The following is a 21,342-nucleotide window of genomic DNA, read 5'->3' as shown; positions in this document are numbered from 1 at the left end:
CTTTCTTCTTGTTGTAGCTGGAATTTCAAAAAAGGAATTTCAAAATAACAAATAAAGAAAAATAACTCTAAACAGACATAAAACTGAACCATCTCTATCCTCTTTCTGTGGAATGCAAAGTACCTGTTTTCCATATGGTAAAGAGGGTGATAAAAGTCAAATATAATCTCTGTGACTTTATCTGTGCATCCTAAAACCACTCTTTAGTAAAGTTCAGTAAAATGAACTTCAGAACATTCTTAATTAAATGTTCTTTGCATACATTTTGATTTTTCTAAAATTCTTCCTCTGTGAAAATGTTTTTCTTAACTCAGTGGGAGTTTGGTGTACAAGAAATGCACAGTGTGGTTCTTACATATTTGATTGTCTACATATTACTTTTCTCTCTTTGATGGGAACAATAAGAATTATTTCTGCTAAAAAGTAGCACAAAACCGGTGTAAATCTATGCTTTCTGCAAATTTATTTCTAAGAGAAGTGGGGGGGCTTTTGTTAAACAAGTAACCAGCTATTAACAGGATAAAGACATAATTCTTTCCAGACTGGGTTATCTTTTTTGTTTTCCAAACCAATTCTAATAAGCTTCTATATATACATAAGCTTCTATATACACATGCAGTAAACTTAACAGAGAATTTGGATTTGTAAATTGTTTTTTAGAGCAAACAGTCTGTTGCCCTTTTATCTATTTAAACAAACATCATAACAGAAAAATGCAACCATGGACTGTGGTGTTATGAAACATGAACTGTTAGAGTTAACACAACTGTTAAATCTTACTAATGATTCTATCACCAGTAAAATACATTAGCACCAATAATTTTATTAAAGTAGGTCATTCATCTAGAATAAAAAGGTAGAAGAATGTGAATTAAATGCCAAGCGTGCTAACTCCCCTGTACTTGTTAACATTGAATGTGATGCCCTGTAGGCCTTCCTCAGTATCGTTAGGAATAGATTACCTGTCAGGAATATGTATGGCATATTCAAATAAGCACTGCGCATATTTTTAAAACTGATATGATATGAATCCATGTAGACCAATTTTAATAGTTCAAAATGAGTCATAATTCTTGTTAACAATACAGTTATTTTTAAAATTTGCAGCAATAGTGGTCCTTTTTTATTTTCCTTATTGAAATTAAATGATATGCCTTAGGTGAGTCATTCATCACTGTTAAAGGAACTTGCCTTCTGTTGGAGTTTTTGAGTTTTATCCATATGTATAATGTATTTCCTACCATTTTTTAGTTTTATTTTTCTGCATATAAGATGTTAAATATATGTTTGTATGTTTTTGTACTTTTACATGATAACATTTTGGTAGAAGATTGTATTTATTTTTTTCAGGATGCAACAATTAAGTGATGGCTTCACAGTGAAGGATTTTCCCACTGCAAGGGAATGCAAAATTGAATTTGCATTTTTCATATAATAATCTAGTTTGCTTTCTTGTAATGTACATTTTATAAACTAAAATAAAAATGCTATCCCTTGGGGCAGGGATAAAGCAAGTAATGACTTTGAAAACAAAGCTAATAAAACAACAGGATGAAGTATGAAGAAAAACGTTTAGATTTCAGTGTACTGTATGAATTAACTAAATCATACATTTAGATAAAAATATTTCATTTTGAATTATGGAAAACATTTCTGCTTTCAGAGAGGTTTTTCAGTTAGCTTTCAGCCAACAATAAACACTAACATAAGTGTAAGCATTGTTCAAAACAAAGTACAATGTTAAGCAAGTCATCAGAATTAGTCTTATGTTGTCCTAGAATATATTTAATGTTTTTAATATAAATCTGTTATTGGAAAGGACTGAAAGCCAAGTACCCTTTATGTTGCACTGTACTACATAGGGAGAATAGTTCATGTAAGCACTGGTTGTGCAACAGGTGATTTTCCAGGGACGAAGGTGATTTTTTTTTTTTTTTTTTTTGGTCTTGAAATGTTGCAAAGAATCTCTTGTAGAAGTAACTTAAATTATATTGAGATGCCAAAAGAAATGGATGAGTTTTTGAACAAACTGGAAAAGCAAACAGGTTTTTGGGATGCCACTGCTCTTCAATTAATTTGTGCAGCCCTTTCATTCCTGTTAATTATGCTAGTGAAGAATATTACACACAACTTTCCCCCAAGTATGCTTACACTATTTTTGAATTGAAATTGATGGATTTTCAGCTTTATTACTTTTATTTTTATTACCTTTTATCTTTCCAGGTCTTAGGTGTGATAATTGCAATTTTGGATTTAAAGCTCTCAGATATTCCAATGAAGATGGATGTGAGCCTTGTTGGTGCAACAGCCATGGCTCAGTGAACCAATTTTGCAATCCTCTCACTGGGCAGTGCAATTGTAAAGAACAAGTAAAAGGACTTCACTGTGATACCTGTGTGGACAACTTTTATGGGCTAGATGTGACTGGCTGCAAGGCTTGTGAGTGTAACATTGCAGGTTCGTTTTCTGGAACAGTGTGCAATGCAAAGACAGGGCAATGTGCATGTAAACCAAATATTGGAGGAAGACGATGCAACAGATGCCTAGATGGCTACCACAAAGTACAAGACAAACATTCCTTTGTTTGCCTGCCATGTGACTGTGATAAGGCAGGTACAGTAAATGGCTCTCTTCTTTGTGACAAATCAACAGGACAGTGTCCTTGCAAAGCTGGTGTAACTGGCCTTCAGTGCAATCAGTGCATGCTTCACACGTACAACCTCAGCATGAGCAACCTCCTTGGCTGCCAGCATTGTGACTGTGATGCTCTGGGTACATTAGCAGGAACAGTTTGTGACCATCTTTCTGGACAGTGTGTATGTCTGCCTCATCGTCAGGGGAGAAGGTGTAATGAGTGTAAGCCAGGTAAGGAAATTGAAAGAAAATCTATCTGATGTAGTAAGCTTTATTTTGTTGCACATTGTCATAGTTCCTCCAGTTTTAATGTGTACTTCATGTCTGACACTTCTCTGATGTCATTAATTTTGTTTATTTATTTACATTTTTTCCTAACTTTGTGAGTGAGAGGGAAGTATTAATGTCCGTATTGACATTAAATATGTATTCTATTGCCAGAGAGTATATAATGTCATTACAGCACTTTTGATATGTCCAAAATATCTTATTCTTGTAGATATTGGAAAACTATCCAATTCATCACAACCAATTCACTGAATAACTTGCAGTCTAAAAGTTAAATTAGCATAGTTTGATGACCTCATAACAAAATAGTGGTTTTGGATGGATGAGGACAAGCACTTAAGGAAGCGTAAAGCCGAGCATGGTACAGAGGAGTGGTGGAACTTAGATTCTGGCATGGAGATAATTTGGTTGAACTCAGATGGTGCTGGCAAGTATGCTGCTTGGAAACTGTACATCTGCCTTGCTGTGTTGAGGATGTGCTGGCTTTCATGAGGACTGCTTGCAGTTTGACCCTACAAATAGCTGATAGAGCAGTTGCTGTGTGTCTGTTCAAGCTTTCATACTGTATTATTGTACACAGAGTTTAAATGTCTGTTATAAGTGGGTAATTCTGTAGTTACACATAAATGTTTTTGTTTTAAAAAGGAGGTGGTTAAAGTGAAACTACAGGTAATATTAACCTACCTTGAATAATAATATCAAGCAGATAGATTTAGTTCATGTTAAATACATATGCAATTTATTAAAATAGCAGGTCACATTAAAAGGTACATTATAGCTCCATTGGTTTTAATATGCCATTCAATAATTTGAACAGAGGTTAAAAAAGCTGCTTAACCTCCATTAAGTATTTTTAAAAATATTTTAATTTAAATTATTTTAGATGCATATACTAATAAATAAGGCACTGTTCTGTTTTTCTTAGTTCCTCCTCCAGTGCTATTTGACCTGCTAACCCTCTACAGCAGCCACTTAATCAGAGATCGGCAGAGGAGTGATGTCAAGGCTTCCCGAGTCAGCGACCGCCCTTGTCCTTGAAAAAGAAAGGCCAGGGTTTATGCAGAACTAAATGGTTTAAAAAGGTTTAATTGATAGTATGAACGGTTGATAGTATGAACAGTTTGTGGAAAAGCCTACATGGCACTCAAAGGAATACTTCCACAATAGTTCCTGTTAAAAAAAAAAAAATAAAAAAAAAATATATATGTATGTATTCACACGTATATATTAATTTTCATAAGAATATCATTTAACATTGCTAAGAAATAAGTGTAAACTTGTATGTGCCAAACACAGAGCTCTCTTTTGTAGGTGAAAGTGTAAGTCCTTAGTACTGTAAAAGCATTGTATTACTCTTAGTATAGTATACAGTGTACTGTGGTATTTTCATTGTCATTTCAGTGTTGACCCCAGTCTGAGCTGATTCCGTACTGTACTGTATCCGACTTTATATAAAATCTTTGTTAATATATTCCAAAGAAAATTTTCTATAAAACAGGGTTGATTATAATGAGAAAGTCAAAACACGCAGTTGAATTAGTATTGCTTACCCCTGTCAGAAAGCTGGAAGTAAGAAAATGGTGAGGGAGATGGGGTGGGGAGGGGTGTGTTGGTGGGAAGAATACACAACACAAAACACATCAAACCAAAATCTCAAGAAATTCAGACCATAGTATCAGGTAGATTGTGACTGTTGATAGAAGGACTTGGTTAATCAGAAGTGTAACAAAGAAAAAATGCAACAACAAACTTAGTAGTGGAAAAGCTGTATGATGAAATGGGAGAGGTGAATTGTATTGGACAACTTTGTGTCATAGATGTATGAAGCCTTGAAAAAATGACTGTGAAACTCCCATTTATTTTACAAAGAAAAGTATGGAATAATTGAATTGACTTCAGGTACACTGTAGCCTTGCTTTGTTTTTTCTTGGAACAAAGATAAGAAAATGCACTCCAAGTATATATGGAGTCAACACCGCCTAATTAAAAGCACACCATTAACTTGTTTAAACGGTCATCCCTAAAACATAGTGAGGACTTCATAAGCTAGTTTAGCTGTTGTCCTTGCAGCTAAACATTCCTAAAACATACGGAAGGCATTTCGGATTTGTGGCCTGAGTTGCCTTAGTAGAATACAGGGTCTGTCTTTTTTTTTTTTTTTTTTTTTTTTTTTTTTTTTTTAATCCTTGTATAATTAGTGATATTTAAAATAACTTTAGAAGAAAGAATTCCCCATTGTATCATACCTTCTATATGCTTCAAGAAAATCTATGAAGTTTCCAGAAGTTACTAAAGCCTTAATGCAGGAAGAGCTGTCAAGGGAGAAGAATTCAAATACAAATGCAACTTCAGGAAATCATTTTACTATGAGAATTTCCTTTTTGTAAATTGTTTGAAGAGCATTCAGACATGTGTATCATCTCATAAGATGCATCCGTGACCTGCTGGCTTCCGATTTGTTCTGACAGAAGTAACATTTTTCATAGACTTATTCATGCTTGTATATACTTTAAACTAGTTGTGTTTAAAACAAAACAGAACAAAACAAAAAAAAAAAAAAGAGAGAGAGAGGAAAACTTGTTTCTAAGAGAAAACAGAACAAAAATGCAGTCTTACATTATATATCAACTTGGTTTTGAGATGTCCTACATTGCAGAAGTAGAGATCTGATCTTTCTAACTGCTGCATAGGAGTGAACAGTTGTCTTATTACTGTCATTCCATGATGATTAAGATTTGCTCCACACAAATCCTCCTCAACACAGAACATAGATCTTGAATCTTCTCATCAGTGCAGCAAAGAAACAAACCAAACCAAAAAGGTATTTTGTGAGTTATTTGCTTAATGACTACAGCTTTTCAGCTGGACATAGCACAGAAAAGGTGTAAACCAGAATGCAGAACATGTGGCCAGGCAAATGTATGGAGCTTTTGTGTATGTGTTGCCTCCCTTTTTGACCAGAGAAATGTGAAGTATGCAGTGACAAAACTGGCGGTGTTGCTAACCATTTTACAACACAGACTGTAGTTGTAGTTAAGAAATGAGTGATACTGATGTAGTCGATAAGCATGTATATGTGCTAAGGAATTTTTCAAGTGGTCCCTTTTCATGTAGTGGGAGAAATAGTATGAGTATAATTAAAGAAGGAAGATGAATACTTTGCTATGACTTTCATTCTTCCTTTTGAAGAGTGTATTTGATTGACAAATGTGATCAGTTATAGTTGAATTAGAAAAAAATCTGAAAAAGAATAAGCATAATACTAGCTATATACTTAGATCTTGTAGAGATTTGCAGTGGCTGTCTTAAAATTGGAAATTGGCTCTGTTATACAACAGTGGATCCTTCATAAAGCAAATTTTATGAGCCCTTCTAACCTTGCTGTAAATTTAGCTTGCATTAAGTTGTTTCTTATTCCTTCCTGCCAAATTCTAGGTGGTAGAAGTAAATAATAATAATAATAATTATGACAAATGGTATGAATTTGTCTCTTTTTGTCAATGCTTATTTAAGTTATTAATTTGCCTAGACATTTTTGGGGGGGCTGGGGGGAGCATTCTCATGTTTTCACATACCTCACTTTTTCATACCTTTCTTTTTTTATTAATTGACTATTACTTGCCACTTTTAGATTTCAAGAATATCAAGAAACTCATGTAGATGTTTAGAGTGCTTGTAGAAGATTATCATAAAAAAAAAAAAAGTATCAAATTCTATACTCCTCTACAGTGGTTTGGCTGTTATGATATTAGGGTATAGACATTAGAACCAGGCTGTTTAACTTGAGGCTATTGATTCTTTATACTCACAATACTTTTTCCGCTGTGACAAAAGTATATGCTATAGTGATGAGTCCTGCTTAGCTGAAATTCATTTCTATACTAGAGATCAGCTTATTTATCCACTATGGTCTTTTCTTACACATCACTTCTATGCAAAACTTCTGGTGGACAAGGATCCATCGTAGCCTGCATGATTATCATTTACTACAGCTGTAAACTGGGTACCGAAGTAGTGCTTTGACCTTCTGCTGGAGTCCAGGCTTAAACTTGTTTCCTATCTTCCAGTTACATTCTTCAAGTGGAGTTCATTGTGCTCAAGAGTGACATTGCTGGGAAATGGTCTCTTCTATTTATGCACAGGATGGGTACTGTACTGTGCAGACAACTGCAGTATGAGATAATACATGCTGCCTCACTAATAACTTCAAGCTATTCTGTCTCTGCAGTGGCTCAGTTTGGGGCCTCTCTGGAATAAAGTGCCAACAGCATGGTTTTTTTACGATGCGAATGTATGTTAACTGGAGACTGATATCACTTCAGTGTCCACTTGAGATTTATCTCACTGAGGACCAGAGGCTAAACTCGAACAAAGATTTGAGCAGTAAAATTCTAATGTTTTCAATTTGTTTAGTTCTTCTGCTATTTGGATATGAGCTCACAGTGCAACACTGCTATGAAGACAGAGAATACTACCCTAGGGGTGTATATATGAAGCTATCTCATGTAAGAGAAAATAAATAATAAGGCCTTGGGCAATATGACATGTTACAATACAATTTTGGGCCCCTTATTATAAAGTAGGACATCAGAAAGTTATTGGACAGTGAAAAAGGTTTGGTAACTGAGAACATGACTAAGAAGAAACTGATTGAATTTCATCTGTAGATAAGAAAGCTGTCTGACAAGTCTGTGCAAATACTGCATACCTGTTTGACTAAAGATGGATTTTCTTCTGTTCAAGTTGTGCAATAATTAATAGTAAACAGATGACAGAGACGGAAACTCCTAACAACAGCCCTATCTTAGGTTCAGTGTTTGAAGATCAGTACTCACAGCTGACAAGTGCCAGACTAAGACTGCATCACCATCATCATTTGCATAAGTCATACACGTAAAAAAAAAGACTATACTAGTGGTACATTATCACACAAAATTGTACAAAATGTCTTGCTTGTAATTTCATGTGAGGCTGTGAATGATGAATTACGTTCTTCAATTCTCAGCTTAGAAGTATATACAGTCTGTCTAATTTTATTTATCTGGAATGGGTTAGTTGCATGGATGAAGTTTGATTGTGAGGGGAAAGAAAAATAAATAGTATAGCTTAAATGTACCAAATATACTGTGGGGAAAGTAGAGTGAATGCGCTAGTTGATAATTTGAAATAATGCAGGAACAGAAGGGTGGTTTTCAGAATGAAAGCTTTTTAATAGCAGATGAGTAACTTTTTTTCAATAGTTTATTATTTACTGTGAAAGGTATTTTTATTTATTTATTTATTGTGTGTGTGTGTGTAGGATACAAGCTATGTGTTTAATAGGAGTAAAAAAAAAGAAAAAAATCACATAGACCTGGGAATACTGACTAAATATAGGCGTTTTTAAGAATCTTCCTAATGTTCCAAGGGTTCAGCCAACCACTGGCTGAGAAAGATTAAGAGACCTTCCTAAGAAAACAAATGCATTTCTTGCATTTTGCAACTGTTTAATACTGGCCATTGTCAGGGATTAGATCATAGACCAGAATATACAAATGCCTGTTCTTGCGTATTACTTTTTTATGCTTCTACTGCTTGTGGTGCATTTGTTAGCACCTCTCATGTCCTTGGGTCTTTACTTTCCCCATCGATATGTTAATGTACTCCTCCTATTTTGCATTTGAATTTGTGCTGTTTATAACAAAGTCTGAAGATAGAGAATAAAAAATCAGAATTGGCAACTGCAGTATGAATATCATCTTTAAAAATGCCAATGACAACATTTAGAAGCTCTGTGCTGCAGGAAGGCTATACTGCTTTGTTTTGGGTTATATGTATCACTTAATCTTTCATTCTTTTGTTTCATCCTGGATTATAGGCAAGTTAATATCAGTCTTATTGGGTTCACTTTTTGCATCTGTTCTTATATTGTCGCTTATACAAAATCACTTTCTCTCTTTTAGGTTTTTATTTTTCTCCATCCAGTGTCACTGGCTGTCTGCCATGCCTGTGCCATGTAGCCGGTTCAGTGAGTCAGGTTTGTGATACGCTAACTGGCCAATGTACTTGCCAAGATGCCTCTGTAACAGGACAGACATGTGAACGTTGCAAAGAACATTATTTTGGATTTGACTCTGTCACAGGGAGGTGAGTGTTTTCTTTTTTACAATTCAGTTATATCATACTTTACATTTTTCTCATGGTACCTCTTTTTGAGTGACAATAAAAAGGTGCTCTACTTATAGTAAGCCTTCTTTGAATTTATGTACACTCTGAGACTTACATGTTGTACGTTATACATTTACTCTGTGCTTGCTTGTGCAGTAAAAAGTTTTGCCACAGATTTCAGTAGAAACAAAATGAAAGCTAATGCTATCTAATGTATTAGATCCTGGTAATTGTTTCATTACAATTCTGCGGTGTCCTCTGTAATGTGTCATTTTCTAGGGTGTTAATCATTTACTCTTAAAATACAGGTTTTGGATTATATATAGGAAATGTAATCTGCCATTCTAATAAGCAGAATGCTTATGAAAAGAGGGAGACATTTTCATAGAAAAATAAAGTAAAAAATTTACAGATATCCCTGTCTTTACAAATTTTTCAGCAGCAGCAGCAGTAGAAATATAGCACCTCTCCTCTTAAAAATCTGTTTTTCTGAAGGTGTGCGTGTTTTTCAGGACTTAGTTATGTGCCACAGGGTGAATTGTTTATCTAATGTAACCTGGGGCCTTTACGTACAGTGAAATTATATGGATATATTCTCTGGAATGTAAGGGGTTACATATATATAAATATATATATATATTTATATATATATATAAATAACACCAAGCAGAGCTACAGGCTGGGAGAGGAATGGCTGGAGAGCTGCCAGGCAGAGAAGGACCTGGGAGTGATGGTGGACAGTCGGCTGAATATGAGCCAGCAGTGTGCTCAGGTGGCCAAGAAGGCCAACGGCATCCTGGCTTGTATCAGAAACACTGTGACCAGCAGGGCTAGGGAGGTGATCGTCCCCCTGTACTCAGCTCTGGTGAGGCCGCACCTCGAGTACTGTGTTCAGTTCTGGGCCCCTCGCTACAAGAAGGACATCGAGGTGCTTGAGCGGGTCCAGAGAAGGGCGACGAAGCTGGTGAGGGGCCTGGAGAGCAAGTCCTATGAGGAGCGGCTGAAGGAGCTGGGCTTGTTCAGCCTAGAGAAAAGGAGGCTCAGGGGTGACCTTATCACTCTGTATAAGTATATTAAAGGAGGCTCTAGCGAGATGGGGGTTGGCCTGTTCTCCCATGTGCCTGGTGGCAGGACGGGGGGGAGTGGGCTAAAGTTGCGCCAGGGGAGTTTTAGGTTAGATGTTAGGAAGAATTTCTTTACTGAAAGGGTTGTTAGACATTGGAACAGGCTGCCCAGGGAGGTGGTTGAGTCACCATCCCTGGAAGTCTTCAAAAGACGTTTAGATGTAGAACTTAGGGATATGGTTTAGTGGGGACTGTTAGTGTTAGGTCAGAGGTTGGACTCGATGATCTTGAGGTCTCTTCCAACCTAGAGATTCTGTGTGATTCTGTGATTCTGTGGGTGTAAAATATATCTATAGATAGTGCATTGTACTTCCAACTATTGCTCTATCTTTCTCTTCCAGTGTCGTCTTTCTTGCTTAATCCCCACAATCTGAATTTTCTTTTAAATATTGTCCAGAAAGATTGCACAGCTGTAATGCTATCATATTTTTATGCAGACTGATGGTGGTAACGTGTTTTCTTATGATGGTGGTAACGTGTTTTCTTATGCTTAACATTTTTGCCCTTAAAAAAACAAAACTCCACAAAAAAAGACTTAAGCAAAATGTACCATGTTCTTTCCCTTGTGCTCCTTTCCCCCAGCTACTGTGGGTAGACATGCTTTTAGGCAGTGATTATCAGTCTTGTCTGGCATATACTTGACATTATTCTGCAGGTTTTTCACTTTCACTTTTATGTTACTGTCACTCATTAGGAGATTTTTAAAATTATTTTTTACTGTTGTGGGTCACAGAGGCTTCTGCTAATGGCCATAAAGTAATCTGTAGAATAAGGACTTCCTATTTTCACTTCCTGCCATTTCTAATGGTAAAGGATATAATCTGTGCAATATTAAATTTCCCTTTTAAATATGTTTTCCTTATTATTACTGATTTTTTTTTTTTTTTTAGTTACTTGGAGTAGATTTTATTTCTTATTTTTAGTATGTGAGCAAAAGGTTTCAATGTTGAAGAAATAGCTCTCCTGAACTACATATTGGCCCCCAATTACTTGCATTTTGAGCTGCATTCTGAAATTCAAAATCTAGAAATATCTAGATCCAGTGTAGCTCATCTTGTAAAGACAGAAGTTTTTACAGTTCTGGAATTTGAATCAGAGTTGTTTTAATGCCTTAATACTTCTTAATCCTCATGACAGTATTGAAGACTGTTCCAGTAGTACATTAACATGATTAACTTGTGTTGCATACACTTGGCTTCCTTTTGGTTAGCATCTACTCGGTCAGTGTACCTCTATTCTTCAGGCAGAAACATTTATCTACTGAAAATGGTAATCCGAGTCTCTATTAGTCTATCTTAATCCATTTCTTTAACTGTTATTATCTTCTTAAAAAAAGCAATATGCTTTTTCTTTCTTTGTGAAGTTACGAAGCAATTTAAACCATCCTGGCTCTTAGTGTCTTTTAAGGATTCTACAGTAACAGAATAAAAAGGGTATGAGTTATCTGTAGTGGCAAAGACATATCTGTCTTAGCACAATAGCAGAAAAGAAGCAGAAGTGGTGATACACAGAAACTGTGAGTCTTTAAAATTCTATGAGCCTTAGAAGAAATCAACACACACATACATTCCTCTGTGATGTTCTTAAGATAAAACAGGAACTCCATATTTTTTAATGCATTTCAGCTTATGAAGCAGGAAAATTTCCTTGGCAATCAGGGAATTAGAGATTCTGGGTGTTTGCAGTGGTCTGAACAGATCTGTAATGATTATAGGCATTGTTACGCATTTGAAATTACTTATCTCTGTATTGTTTACTATAATGAACAGGTCAATGAACATCACAAATTGTTTATCTATCTATATATATATCTTGACAGATTACTGTTTATGAAATCCATTTAGCAAGTGAAGTTTTCCCATAAGGATGAAAAATGAAGATTTTAAACAGATTGCTGGAGAGGCTCTAACTGCACCTAGAGAGTCAATGTAATAAAGGTTTCTCTATATTAATATTACAAAAACCATTTATCCTCACAAAATCAATATTGCAATTCATCTTGGCCCGACATTTCTCTATCCATGTTTTAAAGTCCGTTTTCTTTGATTATATGTAATTCTCATTTAATAAATCTCAAATATATTTGACTCAGAGTATCCTGATGAAGTAGCATTTAACAAGAACGCTGAAAATATTCCTTACATGATTAAAAGTTTAAAAGAATTAATTTTTCTCTTTTTAATTGAATGAATCCTTAATCATGAACTGTGAATGAAAACAAAGCCAGTTCTACCATTCTGCTGTTAGAGAAAACAATGTATGTGGCGTCTTGACCCTAAAAATAAATGTGGGCAACCCTATGGAACTGGATATGATGACATGCTTGCTGCTTACAAGATCAGGACCCTAATTCAGTACAGGTGGAGAAAGGGAGCCTACACTTTAGAAGAAAATTCAACTATTTCAAGTGAAAAGAAGCAGCCCCACCCTATCAGGCAGTGAAAAGTATTACTGTGAATGTAGGTGTATGCGAGTTTGATTGTCTCATGTGAATGATAATGAAAACTGGGATACTCAGGGGGCCCTGATTCGTGCAGTAATATACAGGAGAGTAGAAAGAAAAGCTTGTGCTTGTCTCATACTGTTTATATACTGAGACTATTTTGTTACCCCCCAACTATATGCAATAAATATCATATAATCAAATTATGAAAAAATGTTGCATCGCTGAGCAAATAATTGTGCCTTCTTTCTTTCTCTAACTAATCCATTTTTTTAAGTTATGGCATTTAAATAGTCTAAACAAAACCTCTATTTGAAGGGGGATTTGGATGCACTGTCTACAGATGAAAAGACTTAATACAGTTTGAAAAAATTGCCCTTTTCTCTTGACTATAAAAGAGCACAAACTACAGTACAGTGGTTTCCAAGAGAGAATGTATTTTATTTATTCCCAAAGGGATATTAGTCCATAAAACAAATTTGCAGCTTATTTTGCAGCTTTAGCTTTTATCAGCCTTTTTAAGGGTGTTGAATGATTACCCAGGAGATCACACAGCACGAGCTGCTGTGGAGTAAAGGAACTCTAATACAGATAGCTCTGTGATGGGTAGAAAATATATGTGAAGAGTTTTCTTAAACTTGTTTAAAAATCTGTCACATTTAATGTCTATTTCACTGATTATTGACCTGAATTTTCGTGTCCTAATGTGAAAACAGTTTCCACCACCCCTTCCATTTTCCTTTGTCGTAAAAAGCCAACACCTAAACGGTAACTGAACTCACTTTTATTTCTGCCTCCATACAGATAGGAAGAGATAGGCCAAAGTGACAGTGATAACTGGAAAAAAAAAAAAGTGAAGTAAATTGTGTAAAGGCACCACCACCTATTTCCTCAGATCTGGTGAAATTGGTCAAGGGGAGATAAGCAGAAAATAAACAAACAATTCTAATCTAGTCTTAGAGCTAGCAGCAGAGGGGAAGTGGCAGAGCTACCTCTCCCTCAGATTCTTCCAAGGTCTTTCTGCTGCTTCATCATCTTGGGACCTGGTGCCTGGAGTAATATAAGAATCCCTCTAGGCTAATATTGTTTGGGCTTGAAAATGGGACTCAAAATTTTGCAGCTCAGGACAAGGGGAGTGATGTGCAGATTTTCTAGCATGTTTTAGCTGCACTGTACAGTCCAAAATTTCTCCCAGTTCTTGATTTTTCAAAACTCTTTTAAATTATACTCTAAAGTTCAATGTTTTATTTGCCATTGTTGACTTTTTCTGCTACAACAAATAATAGTAGTCTGTGGGTATTATAAAAGTAGTTGCAGTAAAGAAAAAAATGCTTTGCTTAACTTCTGAGATTTTGCAAGTCTTTGAATATTTGCATAATCTGTCATTGGTATCCCTGCTTTAAATGAGTGTCAGTGGGGAAATAATATAGCAAGTGAAAAACAAGTTGATTGCGAGAGGTTCCACATGCAAAAAACAAAGCATAAATTAGTGCTGAAAGTGTTGTACTGATGCCGCAGAGATTTACAGAATTAAAATGTGGCATTTTTATGAACTGATGCTTATATATATATAATATATATATATAATATATATATATATATATATTTAATTTAACAAATACCTTAATTTAAACATCTAGTGTAAGTATCCTTTTAAGTTAATTCCATTTTGTCTATCAGGCAGCAAAGGAAATGTGCTTTCTGTTATAATAAGTTTTGCTTATCTTTGAATTTTTTACTATTTTGATCTGATATTTTTTTCTCCACTTTTGTCTTTGTATTCTTTCTGCTTTATCTGCAGTGGTTTATTTTTGCAACTTCAAGTTGCCTCTGTTATAATAAATTATTAACTAATTTTCATTTTCAACAAAAGACTAGTTTACTTTAAATTAGAAGGTTGCCTATTTTGTGCAGAAACCTGTGAAACTGGTAGCACATGTAACCCTGAACTCTAGTTGTGAAAAAAAGGTTCATGGGTAAGCATTGCAAGACTGAGTGCATAATGTGGTTATTACCAAACATCATTATGCATTTGATATGTGGATCAATGTATTTAATAGATCTTTAATTTTGAGCAGTTTTCGTATAAATCAGAATATTATTCTGGCATTGAGGTTTTAATTTTTATAATGGGCACCTTTTTAAAGTTACTTTTTTATCAGGCTAATGGATTTTCTGCTGTGTTTCAGGCTATTTCACTGTTTATGATTTTTAAATTGTGTTACACAAGAATCTTTTAAACAAAATCCTACTGTGCTTAACTGAAGTGCTAATGTGTTGTGATCACTTCCTTGATTTGTTTTTGTTTATAGATGTCAGCACTGTAATTGTCATCCTGCAGGAGCCATTAGTGCAACTTGTCATCTTGTTACTGGACAGTGTGTTTGTAAACAGTTTGTAACTGGCTTGAAATGTGACAACTGTGCTCCTGATGCTAGTAATTTGGATGTCCACAACCTATTTGGCTGCAGTAAAAGTAAGTGGATGTTAGGTCTTAAAAAACATGTATTTCAAATTAATGTTTCATTATTGATTTAGTGAGCATTAAAATAGTTTATCGGTACTAAACCTGGGTTTGGCATTTTTTCCCTTCATATTTCTTGCCCTTAGTTTAGGTGTTTTTCATGATTGTGAAAAACAATATTTTTTTTTCATTATTGTCTTTCATGATTAGGTGTTCTTAGGAGTGTTTTCTGTTGTGATGTAAAGACTGCTTAGTATCATACACACAGCTTACACTTACCAGTCTAGCCCACTTGAGAAGTAATGGCCCATAATTCCCTTGCACTTCCTACCACTTTCCTTGAAATGTCAAAAGTATAGTCCACCTTTTAGTCACATTAATAGAATAGTACTTTTACAGCTTACAGCTTAGCCCCCTGTCTTGCCATTGACAGGAGGCAGAAGTCTTGCCTTCTGGTCAGAAAATCACAAGATTTGTGATTAATTCAAAATCTGCTCCTCAGTGCAACATTACTATGCCTGTCTCCTCATGGAGTTGTTTTCTGTTGTTGTTGTTGTCCCGCCAGTTTGGGAAAATATGTGATGTGGAGCATCATAAACTGGGATGTGTGAGCCTGAGCTAATGCTGTGTTGATGGCCACATCCTGAGTTGTACTGAGTCATGTTGCAACAGAACACCTGCACTTCCAACTTCGCAGGGAGTCTGGACGTGAAAAGAGATGGCAAGACTTTGTCGTAACTGGTCAAAACTGAATGTTCTGATTTGCTTACTGGTCCACTGTCTCTATACTGGCAGGGATTTTAAAGAAGGAGAGGAAAGGTGTATTTAATAAGAAGATTCATATTTTAAGTTGTCTTCAATTCTGTGTTTGGAAAAAAGCTTTGAGGACATCATACCATGGAGTGCCAAACTCTATGGGTAGGACCTGAGCTAATTCTGAAAAAGTTGTGCTGTGTCTCTGTGGTACGCTCTACTGCCATATGCAGTTAACAGCCCAGTCTTAAAAGTCTCATAACCAGTTAATGAGGTACTCTGAAGATGCTAATTGGTCATTTCTGTTAGCAGACCTAATTGATAATGGCCTGACCAGACGTATAGTGAGAGTTAGCTCATGTAGCCATGTGTAATGCAACAACAAGGTTAGATGTTCCCAAGTAATCTCTGCAGTGTGTTTCTGGATCCTCTTTCAACAAAATACGTTTCTGTATTTTGCACAGGCATTTAGGCATGATGTATCATTGTGATATGCACATACTGTGGACTTGCAAGTAGAGATGTATATGCACAAATAATTTGTTTGCAAGGACCCTTTGATTCTTGTTTGTATTTGGATTGTAAATCCCTTTGAATTCTGAATAATATATATAGCAGAATGCATAATACTATAAATGGGATAGAACAACGGTAATGTTTCAGAGGTGATTGTTCTCAAAGTTTGGAATTGTTTAAGATACAATTTTGTATTGTTCTTCCTTTTACTCTTCTGTAGAACATATAGTATCTGTTCACTGTGCAGATAGTTGATTGGTTGTTGTTTCTTTTAAAAGTGTAGGATGTTTCAACTGAATGTATAATAATAATAATATATGTCACTTTTATGATGCTGTTCATCTTCAAAGTGCTTTACAAACATAAACCAACCTACTTATTTATGTTGGGATATACATTGGATAAAGGTCAATGGCAATTCAACTATAAAATTGATTAATAATAACATGACATAGATAAATAATATCATAGATTTTAGTTAGAAAAAATACATCGGCAGTATTCTAAATGACATGCGGAGTCCTCTTCTGGACATAAGTGATATAGCAATTGCTGTTTTTCGATTATTCATACCAAAATACTTGTTGCACGGATAAAGAACTTTGACTTACTTTGATATCTGTGATTATTTTCATAGCAATACAATATTTTTTTATACACATCTTTACTTGTCTTTGCTTTTAATAGCAAATGTAAGCTGCTATCACTATGCAACTAATATTTTTTAATGTAGAGACCTATTTTCAGTTTTTCTGCTCAACAATATCTTAAATACACCATAAACAATTCTGAAATACAATACTTTGCTTACACATCTAAAATGTAAAACAGCAAATATGGGAGCAATATGTGATAGTGAGAGACTACTCACCGGAAAATAAAGGTTATGCCAGTAAGTTTGATTGCTCTGGTATTTTATGCATGTATTAAATGGAGGGAAACCTTCCAAAAATGTCAGGGATTTAGGATTCTTAAACTTGACTGCTGTAGACTCTTTAAAATGTATTCACTTCATAACTCAGCTGAACTCAAAAACTTTAGACTGGCAGCAAAACAACGTATGCTTTCTAATTGGGGATGAAGGTTGTGTCCTGTTCAATGCAATGGATTCTAGAAATATTTTCTGCTATTTCTTGGCTGAGATACTGCAGAAGGAAAAGGATTTTTCATTATCGTACTCTAAGTAAAGAGCTTCGACTCATATTTTATGTATATGTTTAAAAACCCATATGTAATGACACCCGCTGATGTTGGCGTAATTCTCTACATCTATCACTTGTGTGAATTGAGGTCCTCATGTCATTTCCCATTTGTAACTTCACTCTTTGCTTCTTTTCTCCTGTTAGTTTGACTGAACAGATTTTGATAATTATCTTTTGGTGATTTGTGTACATTAAGCAAATATCCACACAACAGAGATGATGATCATTTGTAAATAGAAGGAGAATGACAATAATTTATAAATAGAAGGAGAAAAAAATAATGAAAAGCTATATGCTTCTAATGTTTCTATTTCTAGGGAGAAAGGGATGTTTTTTTATCTAGTACATGGTAGCTTGATCCATATATTGATTTCTGTACTTCCACCCAATATTCTGGGCAAAATGTTGTCCTGTAGATCCCTTGTTTTTCCCTTCCTTGGCAAAGAGGGTAGGGAAATTGCACAGTCTGACTTTGAGTCAACCTATAGAAATTACTAGCTGCCAAAGGAGACCAGAGTTGTTCAGTGCTAATGCATAGTATAGGGAGGGTCAGAGAGTAATGCTGTCACATATAACACAGCGAGTGGGGATCTCACAGCAGGATATGGACTCATGCTCGGAGTTAAATAACATAAATGTATTTATGTGCACATTTATCTATGGATACATATGTGTCTATGAATGTACATTTTTTTTTCTGAGTGATAGCCATATCTTACAAAGAACCATGATCATATATTTGAATTATAAAAGGGACATGGAAGAAACTTTGACCATCTTTCTAATAGTGTGAGACTTTTGGCCAGTGAACTTCAGGCTTGTTTATGTCTTTACAGATAGTAGTGCAATTAAGTAACATTTTTTCTGAAGTTAATGGAGGCAATAGCAGAGTAATATTTTGGTAAACAAGAATTTCGAGCCTATTTCTTAAAATGTTAAGATGCCTCGCTCTCATTCATTTATAATTTCATTGGAAACAAATAGAAGTAAATTGCCTAAATAAAATAATTGCCTTCACAATCTGCCCCTTTGTTTTATGTCAGTTAATTAGATAGGCATATTGTAACACTTCAGTAAAATGTGTAGTTAGTTAGACTTTCCATTTCTGTTCTATTAGAGGAAGTTTATGCCAGGCCTATGCTAAAATTGAATGAATCCTCTGAAAAAAAAAATAAAATTATAATTGAACTATAGACTTCAGTAACGCAACCAGATAAATACGTTCCCTTTTTATAGTAGTCTTGAAATATATTTGGCCAAAAAAAAAAAAGAAAAAAAAGCAGAAAAAAGCGTGTTTGGAAAATTGTGGTGTATTTGCTTTAATTTTGGGGAGCAGGAATTAAGGCCAGTAATTAATTTGTCAGTTGTTTTAATGTGTACATTTGTTTGATGTACTTGGATAACAAGCTTTCTTGGAGAGCGTTTGGATGGATCAGTTCCATTTATGAATGTCTTGCCTGGGTGATTGTATGTTTATATACAGCTTTTCTTTGAAGAAAAAATACCTTTTTCTTTATGCTTTTATTTATTTGTGTAATTATTGATTACATTCATTATTAAATACTCTGGTTTTATTTATATGTGTTTTAGCTCCATTACAGCAACCACCTCCTACAGGAGAAGTTCTCAATTCCTCTGTTATCAGTCTTTCATGGAATTCTCCTGACTCTCCAAATTCTAACCGGCTTACTTATCTACTGTATAGAGATGAGGCTGAAATTTATGTAGTAGAAGACTATTACCCCTATAGTAAGTATTTATAAGATGACATCAAAGTTTTTGTGTATGTGCAAATGTGTATATATTTGTATATTTTTTCTTAATTATTTCTGCCTCCTGTCATTATCATCCTTTGTGATTTTTAATACTTTATCTTCCTTTAGTGGGTCATTGATCTGTTATTAATGTTTCTTGAAAGAAATTAACACCCTGGACAAAAATCAGTAAAGTGAATCATACAAAATGGCTGATAATTTTTTACTTTTGAATCTAAAACACCTTACTAAAAGCATTCCCTGCAAAAATACACAGGCTACAAAATCTAAGAGAGGCACTGCTAAAATCCTGGATAAAGAATTAGGGTGAATGGAATAGACCATAAAGTGCTTAAACTCTTTTTTTTTTTTTTTTTTTTTTTTTTTTTTTTTTTTTAATCCTCCTGGTTTTAAACTGTTAACAGATTAGGAAAGCTTTTTATGGTCTAACTTTTAGCACCTTCTGTTAAGCTATCAGTGTAGTTCCTGGTTTGCCTTTTGCAGCACCACTTTCTTGATGTTGAGGCTTGCAAAGGGATCCTCAGAAGGCAGTCCTCAAGGATTTTGCACTCTGTCCTAGATGGAAAGGCTGTTTTGTGCTAATATTGATCCTCTTATCAAAGAAAAGGAGATTTGGATTCTGATTTTACATATATACTGTACACAAGTGTTTTTTAAAAGGATAGGTATGGTTTAATACCCCTAAACTTAGATTTCCCTTCTAGCAGCTTCTTTGCTGCATATTCATACCAAAGGAGCTTCAGTATTTTTCAGAAGTTAAGATTTTCTAATTGTTGGTATGTACCCTGCAGTATGTGTGGGAGAAAGACTTATACAGTGAAATAAGGTTCATAAGGTTTATCTATTACTATTTTTTAATGTTCTGGTGCATTCTGCTTTGTTACAATTGATCACTGCATGTAATCAATTGGCTTAGGCTTGAATGGGATACTCTGTAGTATGTACTGTGAAGGAAGGTATGCAACCCGTGCATGGGATTAACTGACTGAGAGGAGAGAAAGAAAAATTATAATAAAAAAGAAAAAGAAAAAAATAAAGCAAACAGAAAATATGCCAATCCCTTATTTGCTTTACAAGTCTAAATTTAGTAAAAAATATTGTTATTTCAAAAGTGACACTATTATATATTTTCTTGTCTTAAATTTGTGCTCTGTAATGTAATAAACTCAGAGTGCATTATTAAGGATGTTATTTCATGACTCCGCTTACATACTTTATAGAGTGAAAAAATCTGAATATCATTATCTGGATAATGAAACTGTTTCTACTTAATAAAATGTTTCTACTTAATAAAACTTTCAATTTCTGAAAACAGAGATTTGGTTTAAAAAGGCATTTTTGACACTTTCTGGCAAAAAATATAATTACTTTCTAAAAAATAAATTCTAAAAATTTAATTAATTTCTAATTAATGATGTGAAATCATCTGCTGGCCTTTGAATGCCAAAAATACTTTGTTAATGCCATCAGAACTTTGTTTTATTTTAAGAAAAATTAATTTATTACTTTTTTTCTCAGTATATCATGGAATTTAGGATGTTTATGATATATCCTGTGAATGCGACAGGATAATGAATATTACTTTATAACTAAATGAGAGTTTTATAGAAACACTGAACTTTCCAAGGAAAAAATAAGAATAATCCTCTAAATTGTACTGGAGATCTGGCTGATACTATTGTAAAATGCCTAATTAAAACACTGTTCTGCTAACTGCTCTCAGAAACCAGAGGCACAGTAGATACTAGTCTGTCTTAAGGCTAAAATGAAATACTTGCTCTAAAATGTGGGGGGAAAATAGCAAGGGTACTTAAGATTCTAACTCCAAATCACACAGGTTCTAGCTTTATTTTTATTTTTTAATTTGTTTATTTTTATCTAGCCTATATTCCTATCAAAATAAAACTTACCACCTAGTTATCAATTGTTCATCAGCATTGAAAAAACTTGCTGAATTCAATCCAGTGTCTTGTAATGCACACAGATATTGCAAAAG

General features: G+C 34.5%; 1 protein-coding gene across 1 annotated transcript in view; it reads left to right on the top strand.

Annotated features, from left to right (window-relative positions):
- Positions 1 to 21,342, top strand: part of USH2A (usherin) — a 410,836-nt gene that overhangs the window by 86,186 nt on the left and 303,308 nt on the right. Inside the window, exons 13-16 of the mRNA XM_072035514.1 lie at positions 2,224 to 2,865; positions 8,865 to 9,048; positions 14,949 to 15,112; positions 19,162 to 19,320. Of these exons, the coding sequence (XP_071891615.1) occupies positions 2,224 to 2,865; positions 8,865 to 9,048; positions 14,949 to 15,112; positions 19,162 to 19,320 (1,149 nt within the window). The remainder of the gene's footprint in view (positions 1 to 2,223; positions 2,866 to 8,864; positions 9,049 to 14,948; positions 15,113 to 19,161; positions 19,321 to 21,342) is intronic.

Source organism: Anas platyrhynchos, chromosome 3, assembly GCF_047663525.1.
Source record: "Anas platyrhynchos isolate ZD024472 breed Pekin duck chromosome 3, IASCAAS_PekinDuck_T2T, whole genome shotgun sequence".
In the NCBI taxonomy this organism is placed as follows: domain Eukaryota; kingdom Metazoa; phylum Chordata; class Aves; order Anseriformes; family Anatidae; genus Anas; species Anas platyrhynchos.
This window is presented reverse-complemented; position numbering and strand designations above follow the sequence as displayed.